The sequence below is a fragment of the Heteronotia binoei genome, chromosome 5, assembly GCF_032191835.1.
Source record: "Heteronotia binoei isolate CCM8104 ecotype False Entrance Well chromosome 5, APGP_CSIRO_Hbin_v1, whole genome shotgun sequence".
NCBI lineage: Eukaryota > Metazoa > Chordata > Lepidosauria > Squamata > Gekkonidae > Heteronotia > Heteronotia binoei.
In genome coordinates this window covers 84035667-84048837 of record NC_083227.1, presented here as the reverse complement: position 1 = coordinate 84048837, position 13171 = coordinate 84035667, and the positions used below count along the sequence as shown (strand labels likewise).

At 41.3% G+C, this 13171-nt stretch overlaps 1 protein-coding gene across 1 annotated transcript in view; it reads left to right on the top strand.

Moving 5' to 3' along the window:
• SLC26A6 (solute carrier family 26 member 6) overlaps window positions 1-13171 on the top strand; it is a 34438-nt gene that overhangs the window by 6322 nt on the left and 14945 nt on the right. Inside the window, exons 4-12 of the mRNA XM_060239716.1 lie at window positions 2122-2232; window positions 2654-2832; window positions 4288-4452; window positions 5317-5469; window positions 8542-8624; window positions 9981-10128; window positions 11070-11183; window positions 11943-12020; window positions 12340-12435. Coding sequence (XP_060095699.1) covers window positions 2122-2232; window positions 2654-2832; window positions 4288-4452; window positions 5317-5469; window positions 8542-8624; window positions 9981-10128; window positions 11070-11183; window positions 11943-12020; window positions 12340-12435 — 1127 coding nt within the window. The remainder of the gene's footprint in view (window positions 1-2121; window positions 2233-2653; window positions 2833-4287; window positions 4453-5316; window positions 5470-8541; window positions 8625-9980; window positions 10129-11069; window positions 11184-11942; window positions 12021-12339; window positions 12436-13171) is intronic.

The following is a 13171-nucleotide window of genomic DNA, read 5'->3' as shown; positions in this document are numbered from 1 at the left end:
TCAGGGTTGTTTTTTTAAAAAATAAGATTGTGCGGCATGTTGACCCCAATGACCTTGGGAAATGTAGTTATGTGGTCCTGGAGAAAAAGGCAGGGCCTCAAAAGTAGTGTCCTCAGAACTGCTACCATTCTGCATGCAGGGCCAGCTATACAGGCACAGAGTAGGGCTCTCAACATGGATGAGAAAATGGTGCTGGAAGTGTTTAGATGTATTAGGCACTGGAAAACTTTCTGGGACAAGTTGAACCTGTACAAAAGAGGTGGGCTTCACTTGAATCAAAAGGAAACCACACTGCCAGCACTTAATATCAAAGAGGCAGTAGAGCATTTTTAAAACTAATTCCTGAGGTAAGATGACAGGAGCTGGAGAGCTGCTTATTTAGGGCAACTCAGTCCAAAGGGACAATACTATAAACACTTAGGGAAATATTGATAGGAGCACAGTAGAACTTGGGTGTTACAGTAGGATGTAGTGGTGTTTCATAATACATTAATGTTCTCATTTGTGTGTGTGCAGCTAACTTATGGTGACCCCCAGGGCTTTTTTGTAGAAAAAGCCCAGCAGGGACTTATTAGCATATTAGGCCACACACCCTGACATCACCAGAAATGCAGTCATCCTGCTACTTATGATTAGTAGCAGTAGAGAAAGCAAACATAATAGGTGAGTGTAAGTAACTTTGTGAACAGATGAGTGTTATGCATCAACATCCCCCACCCCTGTTCCAACACAGATGTTCACCAATAATACACTTTCTTGGGATAGAACTCTTTCCCTTCCCTTGCTGGCACTTCATGACTGCTCTGAATGGAGAGGCCAGGGAAGGGAGGAGCCCGTGGCTGCCTTCCAGGGCTATTTTTGAGCCAGAGCACTGGCCAAGCCAGCTGGAACTGTGTTCCTGTGTGTTCCTGCTCAAAAAAACCCCTGGCAACCCTAGCAAGGGGTTTTCAAGGCAAGTGAGAAGTAGAGGCCATTCCCTATCTCTGCAGAGTTTCCTTGGGGGGTCTCCCTTCCAAGTACTGACTTTGCTTAGCTTCTGAGATCTGATGAGATCAGGCTATATCGTGGTGCCTTCCCTCCCCAATGTCATTTATTCTTAATTACAATTTTTTGCTTGTGTAATGTTATTACTTGTAATGCATTCAACATCACTGAAGAAGGCAAAATCAAGACACATTTGTGTAGCTCTGGATTAAATTATTATGTGATAAATATGTTAGTTGTTCTTGATAAACTAGTTAAGTGAGAAATATTTGTTATATTGCTAGACAATATAGATTGGTTTATTGGCTATTCAGCAACGGATAAGCTATTTTTATATTGTGTAATGTTGCTTACTGTAGAATATATTTCATTGCTATGATTAAAGTGTACTTTGTTAAGGTTTCTTTATTGCCATAACTTTTGACATTGCTCACTAAACCTAGTGAGTTTCTTTGGGTTGAATTTTGTTACTCTCCTTCCCCCTTCTTGGGCCACTGTGTGAGACAGGATGCTGGACTAGATGAACCACTGGTCTGATCCAGTAAGGCTCTTCTTAAATCCTCACGATACAAAGGAAAATGCATTTAGAGTCTGGCTGTCTGGCAATGATTCACTTGTCCTTTCCCATGTACTTTTAGACTCCTTCATTACAAGAGTTCTGGTATTAGACATGAGAAGCTTCCTCTGAGCCATTAATGATTGATCTGAATAGCAACCTGTGACATTCCTTTCCCTGGCATTAGGCATCCCGGTGTTGGTTTTCTGTGTCTTTGGCAACAGCACCTGCTTTTCAAGCGTCCAGCCACATTTTGTAGAATGTAGTTTAGACATCAAGCGGTTCCATCTTTTAAAGCGGTTTTTATTTCTATGGCCTGCAAGCTGTTCATGGATATCATTTTAGGGAGCACAGTCTCAAACAGCCACATACCCTTCTAAATCCATTGAAGTCAGTGGGTTTACAAAGGTGTAACTCTGCTTAGGATAGTACTGTTTACGTTCCCCAGGCTTCTTTTAGCATTGATGAATTTATAGCTGTTGCTTCTATGGATTTGTTGTTGCTATTCTGCTGTCTTAAGCATACAGATTTTCTAAATAAATAGATAAGTGATTGCTAACATCTACCTTTGTTTTGCCTAGGTTTGGCCTATGCGCTTCTAGCAGGGCTGCCTCCTGTCACTGGCTTGTATTCATCCTTCTATCCTGTCCTGCTGTATTTCTTCTTTGGGACGTCTAGACACATCTCTGTGGGTGAGCAGGATATGGGGAAAGAAGGGGCCTGGATGAATTGAGTATTTTTGTGCTTCTTAGGAGATTCGCTGCACTAGAGTCCACAATCTCACATTCATTTTAGCATGGCGTAGTAACCTCTCAACATGCTTCATGGTGCTTAGTTGTCCTTCTCATTTAGTATGAGGGACCTAGTCCACTTTTTCAAATTATATTTAATGACAGGATTATCCTGAGATTTTCTGTCTCTGGCCCCCAAAGTGGATAACAGTTTGATCCTTTACCATGAAATACAATCCTGTCAGCCCATGACAGTGCTCCAGATAGGTATGGATAAGCAAAGCCAACTGTGCAGTATAGCAAATAAAGCTGCTTCCCGTGGAAATACCAGATCAGCCATGTACTCAATTTCTCCATTCAAGCATCTTTCTCTTTCCTGCAGGACCATTTGCGGTCATCTCTGTGATGATTGGGAGTGTGACAGATTCACTAGAACCAAGCAGCAAGTATTTGGAAATGACCAATGATACAAATAAAACTACAATCATCAATTATGCACAAAGGGATGCTGCCAGGGTGGAGCTGGTGGCTGCACTCACCTTCTTGGTGGGCATATTTCAGGTGAGAACCAAAGTGCAATATGCAGCATGCTTATCAGAAGATGAGAATCAGCTTCAATAATAAGCTTCTAAAATAATATGGAATACCCTGTTGTTTCAAAGACCATGCCATTTCCACACAGCAGAACTGAATGACTGATAGGGACATCAGTATAATGAGGCACAGCCAGAATTAGATAATGCTTCAAACAGTCCTTTGCATTACAGTGAAAGGCTCCTTTGCTCCAGATGTTGAGCAGACTCTGACACATTGATCCTGCCAGCAATCACAATGGGCAGCAGTGTATATCCTGCAGCTCAGTTTATCTACTTAATTTCTTCACTTATACAGCACTTTTCTCCCTAGTCTTAAATTGTTCTCGTTCCTCCACTTTTTAAAAATAATATATTTTTATTTTTAAAAACATATGGTAACATTAAAAAGGGGTACAGATGGAAAGAAAGGGGTTATTTATGGGTTATAGAACAATTTATATTTAGCAAAGGTTATTGTACTTAGAATATATAAACAAAGAAATACTCCTTTCCCAACATTCCCTTCATTAGACTGTTAAATATATTTTCTATAATAATTTCATCATTAGTACATATTCTGCATCACATATTTCATAATATGACACTAGCTATAACTTTAAATATACTAAAGGTTGAAGGAAAATCTGTCTCACAATAATAAAAAAAAGTTTTGTTCAAAATCCTAATATATTTATATTCAAAACTTGTTCTTTTTCTGCATTATACCACATTTGTATACCTTGTGATACATTACCCATTCAGATTCCAGAAGTATGAATGCACTTTTCCAGAAGTCATGGAATCACATACAAAAGTCATAAGGTAGAATATAAGAAGCTGATATTGAGTTCAATTATTAGTTCAGCTGGCAGCAGCTCTCTAAATTTTCGTGTTAAGGTCATTCTTTGCTATCTGAGAGCTAGTTAAGAGAGGGTAATAGTGATGGCATCCTCATCCTTATTTACATGATTCTCTGTCATAGGTCCTTTTCATACAGGCTCTTTAAATTCACTTTGGCTCCTGTAGACAAATGCGATTTTTTAAAGGTTTTATACACCTAAAGGATAAAGTACAAAAAAGGATCAAAATAGGTTTCAGAAAACCTGAATCAAGGCTTTGTTAACTGCAGAAGAGCACTTTATCCTTAAGACATGTGAAACCTTAAAAAAAAAAAATTCCTTCAGAAACCGAAGTGGATTAAAGTGACCCTGTGAAAGGGACCTTGGTCTCTGGCAAGTCATACTATCCCTCAAGGCACTATATACTTGTAGTATATTTTGAGATCCACCAAAGATCTGATGGGGACATCCTTTCAATGAATTGTTGATCTTATTCTGTTGTTCTCCCTGACAGCTCTTCCACCACTATTTATTTAGATTTTATTTTTATGTTTGATAAAATATTACAAAATCTTCTGTGCTTTGTTGGTTTTTTAAAAAAGGTTGCCCTGGGCCTGCTGCAGTTTGGCTTTGTAGCCATCTATCTATCTGAACCCTTGGTACGAGGTTATACCACTGCTGCTTCTGTCCAGGTGCTGATCTCCCAGCTGAAGTACATATTTGGGTTTGATGTGAAAGAATATTCGGGTCCATTGTCACTGATCTATGTAAGTACCTGTGGTAGGTTAGGCAAATTGTAAAGAAGAGATGGCATGTGACTCTGCAATCCTTACAGTGTTCATCTTCCTTCCTCCCTTCCTTAAAGATTTGCAGAGGGGTGCTTTTAGAGATGCAGAAACTTTGATAGTTATTGATTGATTTGATTTCTAGCCCTTCCTCCCCTGCAGTGAAAAGCTCAGGGCAAGTTACAACAATATGTTGTGGGGAAGGGGGAACTGATCACAGTTGGAGGCCCTCCTGAGACCTGTGTGTATTCAGCTGAAGGAGAGAACACAGCTTATACTCATACAAGTCCATCAGTACACAATCAAAGCCCTGAAAAACCAGGGATCCCAAATGTGTGTGGTAAGCCCTATATGTGTACAATTGCTATTTGAAGTGCTTAAGTCAGAGGCTGAGATAATGCTTGTGATCAAACCCCTCTCCCAGGTATGATATTCATGTATGTGTAAACAAGCCCATAGTACATTTCATAGAAATCACACAGAGAGTAGGGGCCCTCAAACCAAATTTTCTTAGCTCTAACTGTGAATATTCTGAAACCAGAAGGCATGCAGCAGAATTTCAGTAGAGGCTGGGATACTAATGGCACAGAATTATACCAAAACAGCATTTTGGCTTTGTGCCGCTTCTATTTCCCAGGAGCCTCGCTAAGTTAAGGATCATATATATAGACAAGAAAAGGTACTGACATTATATCACAAGGTATAGCATGACTTGAAGTACAACCATGTGCCAATCTTGAAAAGTAGCAGAGGATGCTTTCAGAAACAGGCTTCTTAAGGAGATGGATATCCCCAGAACACCCCATCATGCACATATACTTCCCTTGCCTTGTTCTTTCTCTACAGACTTTTCTGGAAATCTGCAGAAGATTGCCAGAGACCAGTGTGGGCACCTTGGTCACTTCAATAATTGCTTTTGTTTGCATTATTCTGGTGAAGATGCTCAATGATAGATTTGCCAAGAACCTTCCATTGCCTATCCCTGTGGAACTGCTCATGGTAATGCAGGACATCAGACAGAATGTCTGGGCCTTTATGTTAAATAAGGAATTCTTCTTTGCAATTGTCTCTGTATGCATGTTATGGAATTTTTATCCCTCTCATGGGGGTCATTGCTTTATATGAGGACACCGAAACTGAAAGTCTCTTTAACCATTCTAGTAAAAGGTAAAGGTAAAGGTAGTCCCCTGTGCAAGCACCAGTCGTTTCCAACTCTGGGGTGACTGTTGCTTTCACAACGTTTTCACGGCAGACTTTTTTACGGGGTGGTTTGCCTTCCCCAGTCATCTACACTTTCCCCCCAGCAAGCTCAGAAGGATGGACAGCTGAGTCAACCTGGAGCCGGCTACCTGAATCCAGCTTCCGCCAGAATCAAACTCAGGCTGTGAGCAGAGCTTAGGACTGCAGTACTGCAGCTTTACCACTCTGCGCCATGGGGCTCTTAACCATTCTAGAGCAATACATTAACCACTCAGCCAAAAGGCTGTGTGATAAAAGCTCTCTCTGATGATCTCTGATTACAAGTACCAGTCTCCTGACTGAAGAAAGGATAGAAGTTTATTTATTCCAGGTCTTGGTGCAAACCTTGTATCCGAGCCAGGAATCACTGGATGTTATCTTTTAAGACCTTTATTTTAAAAATCTAATTATTTTTGAATTAATTAAGTAAACAAGAATCACAATTACATTGAGAATGCTAGTGATTGTAAATATTGGAAGTAAGAAGGCATATGTTATCCCTATCTTACGTAACTTAAATTTAAAAATAAAACACAATTTCTAGCATTCTTACCAAACTTCTGCAAAAAAGATAGTCTCACTGCTACCCAGATTTGAGTAAGTTGGGGCTTTGGGATGTGGTTGCCTAATACAGACACAATTGCATGAGCCTCATGTGACTTTTTAAAACAATCTAATTCATTTCCTCTAAAGACACAGTATAATAAACCTCTGAGAATAGGTTAATACTTTCCCAAAGAATGATTATTTCAGACTCTGTTCCCCTTGTTCTGGGATTTATCCTGGGTATAAAGCCATTTATTTATGTTATTGTTCTGAAGGCTGCAAACTGTAATTTAGCTGAAACAGTAAGAAAAATGCATGATTATAGATTTACATAGGAAGCTGAAATTAAACTCTCAGGCCCACTTTGTCAAACATTCTAAGCAAAATACTTCTAAAGTTAAAATCGCAAAACATGGCCTTCTTTCTCTGTTAGATCTAGCTCTTGGGGGTTGTGCAAGGAACTTGATTTTTGTTTTCAAATCTGAAATCTGGGAGTCTCTATCCCAAGGGTGTCGAACATGCAGTTTAGGGGCCAAATCAGGCTCTCGGAGGGCTCCTATCAGGCCCCTGAGCACCTGGCTATCGTCTGCTTCCCTCTCTCTCTCTCTTGCGTCCTTCTACATAACAGCTTGTTTTGCCAGGCTCTCCCAATTGCACAGCAGAGCTACTGAGCCAATTCTCTTCCCTGTATTGGCTAAGGCTCCCCCCAGTCCCCTCTGGAAGGAAGGAAAGAGCCAGAGCGTCCTTTTCCCAGTTCCCTGGATCCCATGGGAGAAATACAAAGAAAGTATCTTTAAGACCGATGAGTGCTAATGTTTTAAGCATGTTTTAAGTTGTATGCATATATATATTATTTCAGACTCTGTTCCCCTTGTTCTGGGATTTATCCTGGGCATAAAGCCATTTATTTATGTTATTGTTCTGAAGGCTGCAAGATGTAATATATATATGTGTGTAATACACACACACACACACACATATATATATATACATTATATACAGTATGTGTGTGTGTGTATATATACACTATATACACACACACACATACTGTATACATATACTGTGCGTGTGTGTGTATATATATAGTGTATATATGTATATATACTGTATACATATACTGTGTGTGTGTATATATACAGCAGTTCTGCTCAGGATGTGAACTGCTCCACTCAGTAGGGAAAATAATTAGAGGGAACATTGCCCCTGGCATGCATGTAGAACAGTGGCAAACCAGACCATTTTGCTAGGCACCTAGGGTTGCATCTCTGCTCATGCAACCAAGATACTGGCAACGCTGCTGGCTCCAACAACATAGAAGAAGACAACAAGCATGACTTAGGTCTGTCATTGTTTCCCAAACTTGCACAACATCAAGTGAATCCAAGGTTAATCCTACAGGTTTGACCAGTGTCATGCAGACTTGACTTCCTCCATATTTCTCTGGCCAAAGATAGCCCTATATTTGTGTTTTTTTATACATTTTTTATCTCTGCAACCTAATCTTAAATAGGTGCACACATGGCCCGGTTCGACATGGCTTGGCCCAACCTGACATGGCGTGGCACGTCTCATTTATGTTAGATCCGGCCCTCATAACAAATGAGTTTGGCACCCCTGCTCTACCCAACAGTTTACTTTGCATTTAAATTGCCCCCATCAGTTAGTGCAGGGAAGTCAGTGCAGAGTTAGCACAAGGATCTTGCTCTGAAGGTGGTCAGGCTTCAGCTGAATTCTGACTCACTGAAGAGGATAGATGATCATCAAGATAGGGGTAGGCAACCTTTTTGGCTCAAGTGCTGAAATCATGCAATGTCTGCATGTGAAGATTTTGGTGTTTCAGCAAATAAAGCAAAAGGAAGGGAGATTAGGGCTGTCTTTGGCCAGAGACATATGGAGGAAGTCAAGTCTGCATGACACTGGTCAAACCTGTAGGATTAACCTTGGATTCGCTTGATGTTGTGCAAGTTTGGGAAACAATGACAGACCTAAGGCATGCTTGTTGTCTTCTTCCATGCTGTTGGAGCCAGCAGTGTTGCCAGTATCTTGGTTGCATGAGCAGAGATGCAACCCTAGGTGCCTAGCAAAATGGTCTGGTTTGCCACTGTTCTACATGCATGCCAGGGGCAATGTTCCCTCTAATTATTTTCCCTACTGAGTGGAGCAGTTCACATCCTGAGCAGAACTTCTGTAATCTCAAAATGGGCCCTTTCCCAATGGCATTGAACACTGAGATAATTACCATGTAACAGAAATAATGCCTTATATCACCCTGTCTCCTCTTTTCAGATCATCATCTCCACAGCGATCTCCTATGGTGCCAAACTGAACACAAATTTTGGGGTTAGTGTTGTGGGTGACATCCCCAGTGGGTAAGTGCCTCGTGCTGTTTCTCTCCCCCTCTGCCATCCATGGAAGTGCTTTGTTTCCAAAAGCTCTTTCAGACTTAGGCCTGTTCTGCATACTGACCTTACTCCTGTGTGGTCTTCTGTGTGGTCGATCTCCAAGTTTTGGATTTGGCTTGGAACTGAGTGCTCTGCACCTTGTCCTGTTTCTCTTGCTATTTTTTGCTTTAAATTCATTGCTTTTCTATTTGCATAATATTCAGTTTTAAAATATGAGAGTGACAGACATCAGCGATGTCGTCATCACTGCCATCAGATTGCCTTCCCCTTTTAAAAATTTTGTCCAGGCTCAGTAGCAGTACTGTGCACTAGTGCTAAATTGAAAACACTGACACAACACGTGGCTTGTTAAACTTCCCACACTCCCCCCCCCCACACCAGGGTGTTCTCATGTTAATTTTTAGCCCACTCCTTTTAAAAAAAAAACCCCACTGCAACATGGTTATTGATCATGTGTTATCCTGCACAATTTTGAGTAATAAACATTAGTGAACGTGATGGCATTGGTCTCTCTCTCGGCTTGACTTCGCGAACGAAGATTTAAGAAGGGTGCAGTAGTCCACGTCTGCTGCAGGCTCGCTGGTGGCTGACAAGACCAATGCGGGACAGGCAGATCCGGCCACAGTGGCGGCAGGGAAAAGTCTGATTTGGGGTTGGTGCTGTAGCAGTGCGATTCTTCCTCAATCAATGGCATTGGTACAATGCAAGTAAAGAGATGACTTAAGGGCAGGCTCAGAGATCACAGGGGGAAAATTAAAGTAATCCAAATAAGAATAATTAAAAACTGTCAAATACTTGCCTTAAAAAAGCATTACTGGATTATCACATACATAATCTAAAAATAATAACCCTTAGGCATGCATTAATGCAATCTCCCATTATAACAAAAAACTATTATGACCAGAGAGGAGAGGGCAGAGTGAAGGGGAAGGGGGTTGGAAAAGAAAGAAGGGTGCATGGGTACCATGGATAATGTTCAATGGGTGCATAGATCATGCTACAAAAAGTACCAGTTCCAGCGTTTCACACATGTGAGCAAGCCAACTTCAAATTGGCTTGAAAATAAAATTGCCCTATAAGTGCTCTGGGGGAAAAACACAGAAAAGCTGCGGAAACCCCAACATGGACCTTGACATGGAGAATATGGGTTGCAGAACGAAAAATTAGAAACATGGTAACATGATTGTATATCCAATGTGAAGTACACATATGGAATGAGCCTTACTGTGGGCACTGGGCTTCTCCTTTTTAGGCTTGTCTTATCTTCTGCTATATCTGAAGAAGAAATTGCTTGTTGCAGCTGGGCTTTCTCTTTCATTACAGAATGAGACCCCCTGAAGTCCCCAATGGAAGCTATTTTGGGAAGGTTGTAGGCAATTCTTTTGCCATAGCTATGGTTGGTTATGTCATTTGTATCTCACTTGGCAAAATCTTTGCCCTCAAGCATGGCTATACAGTGGACAGCAACCAGGTAAAAAGTCCTTCCTTCTGTTGCTCTTTTCACTTCATAGAATAAAAGGGGAAAGCTACAGACCAGTGGTGGAGACACTCTAGGCAAGAACTTAAGAGAGACATTTCTATTCACATAAATAGGCTGCCTACAGAGGCTAAATAGTATATGACATTTATTGTGTTTTAGTCTGTGCTTGGTTATCAGAAACTCATGAGTAAAGTATGAGTAGCATTTTGCCAAATCAGTGTGAGTCAGCACTGGAAATGCAAGCAGTGCAGCGATCAGGATTGTGGAGAAATATTTTGTTGACAGCAAGGAAGAGGGAATCAACAAATTTTGTTCCCACTCCTGTCCTCCAAGTGTTGATTTGATTGTCTATACAGAGTCTATTAAAGGTATGTCTGTAGGGTTCTCACTGTGCAACCAGAAACCTGTTTCCCAATTGCATAGAGAGAGGCATACCTGGATAGGTTATATATATGTAGGGATTATGCAGAACAGAACACATGGCAGTTCAGAGGGGAGCAGCAAATATGGTTATATCCCTCCTGTCATGTTTACACAGTCCTTTGAGTGACTGTAAAGTTGGGAGTTGTTGGACTTCTGTCTTATAGTTGAAGGCTGACGGTATCACAACACTGTATTTATTATTCACTCCATTCATGAAGCTTCATTCATTATAGATCATTTGTTTTCTTTGTCTAGTATTATAAAGCTATAATTAAAACTGCAGCTGAGTAGTATTTTTTCTTAGATCTAATGTGGATTGATTTACAAATGCTGCTCTGTATGACATCCATGTACTTTGTGTGTTGGAATTTTCATTTGATTTACTATTTGATAAGTGGCTATCTGGTTCTGTTTTGGGCTTGTTCTTCTCTGGGAGATCCAGGCCTTGGAACTTGGATGAACAGACTTATACAAACTCTCATGCCTTCTCAATGTAAAATCTCTTGCAGGAGCTGATAGCATTGGGGCTCAGTAACTTTGTGGGTGCCTTCTTCCAGTGCTACAGCATCAGCTGCTCTATGTCTCGTTCCCTAGTGCAGGAGAGCACAGGAGGCCATAGCCAGGTAAGTCGCAGATAGACATGTATTTTTTCCTGGTAAAAGCAGATGTCAGCATATAGGGGAGGTCAGGGTGAGGGAATGTGTCAGTGTGTGTGTGTGTGTGTGTGTGTAAAATGCCATCAAGTTGCAGCAAACTTATGGCAACCCCAAAGGGTTGTCAAGGCAAATGATTAAGCAAAGGTGGTAGTTTCCCATCCAAGTACTGGCCCTGCTTAGTTTCTGAGATCTGATGAGATCAGGCTGTACTACACCATTCCATATCCATAAGAGTGTTTGCTTGACCATTATTTGCCAATCAAACTGGTAAGCATCAGCAGGGCTTTCTTTGTAGAAAAAGCCCAGCAGGAACTCATTTGCATATTAGGCCACATCCCCTGACATCATCATTGTTTCACACAGGGCTTTTTTGTAGGAAAAACTCAGCAGGACCTCATTTCCATATTAAGCCACACCCCTTGGCACCAAGCCAGTCGGAAAAAGCCCTGAGCATCAGCGTGTTATTGCAGAGAGCTCACTTAGGAAGTAGCTAAAAGTCATAGAGCAGGGGTGGCCAACAGTAGCTCTCCAGATGTTTTTTGCCTACAACTCCCATCAGCCCCAGCCATTGGCCATGCTGGCTGGGGCTGATGGGAGTTGTAGGCAAAAAACACCTGGAGAGCTACTGTTGGTCACCCCTGTCATAGAGGAACACATGTGACCTCTGCAGGTTCAATTTTTTGCCTTCCTCCCTGTACTCAGTTATCTCTATTTTCTTGTCTACAGGTGGCTGGGTTGGTCTCTTGCCTTATCATCCTTGCGACCATCTTGAAGATTGGGGAGCTTTTCTATGAACTTCCCAAAGTATGTTTAGCATTCTGTCTTTGTTTTATTTGTTGGGAGGATTAGTGAAAGTGGGCCCATTATGTGAGCCATCACAATCTCATATAGCCTCTGTAAAACAACAGCAGCCTATTTCTTTATATAGGCAAAGGTAGTCTATAAATACGTTAACAGATAAATATCTCTCATAGAGTTTTCCTCCTCTAAGATCAAAGGTCTTCCTTTAAAATTAAATGAAGGCTGTTTTGTTATTATCTGAGAAATAATTGCTATCATACTTGGGTATTTAAGTCTTTAGGGCTCATGTCCTAAATCCTCCTTTTTTATGTTTCTTTCCCAGGCCATTTTAGCTGTCATTATTCTTGCTAATCTGAAGGGCATGTTCAAACAGTTCAAAGATATTCCTGAACTTTGGAGATCCAACTTTGTTGACTTGGTAAGGAAAAGAGGGTGGGAACAGGAATGGAGGGGAGCCAGATTATTTGCTGTCCTCATTCTAGTACTAACAGGTGAGGTACATAATCCACAGAATTGCTTAATTTTGCTCACATGACAGAACTGACAGATACTGTATGGTTGAGTACTGCCCCCCAGGGATATTAGACCACTAGAATGACAAGGAAATAACCACACAATTTCAACATGACAGTTGTCTATGTGAGTGGTTGTTTTACTATTAGGTGGAGCATTCAAATATATGGTCTCTGCTCTCCTGGTTGGTAAATAATTGAGATTTACTGGAATATTGTCTCATTTGTTATTCCAGAGACTGATCATTTGCCCCAGGAAGCATCAGTGCCAGAATTGTAGCTGTGTCCTACAGGCATCTGTACTTGCTTTAGTCTTCAGAGTCCTGTGAGGAAGGCCCAGGTTGCATTGCCTGAGCCAGAGCCTGTACAGAAACCTAGAATACTCCCATGTGTGTGTGCTGCATCCAGGATCTTCATATAGCATATGTGAAATATAGTTGCCACAGGGAGCAGTACAGCACTGTTTGGTGTAGTGGTTAAGTGTGCAGACTCTTTTCTGGGAGAACAGGGTTTGATTCCCCACTCCTCCACTTGCACCTGCTGGAATGGCCTTGGGTCAGCCATAGCTCTGGCAGAGGTTGTCCTTGAAAGGGCAGCTGCTGTGAGAGTCCTCTCAGTCCCACTCACCTCACAGGGTGTCTT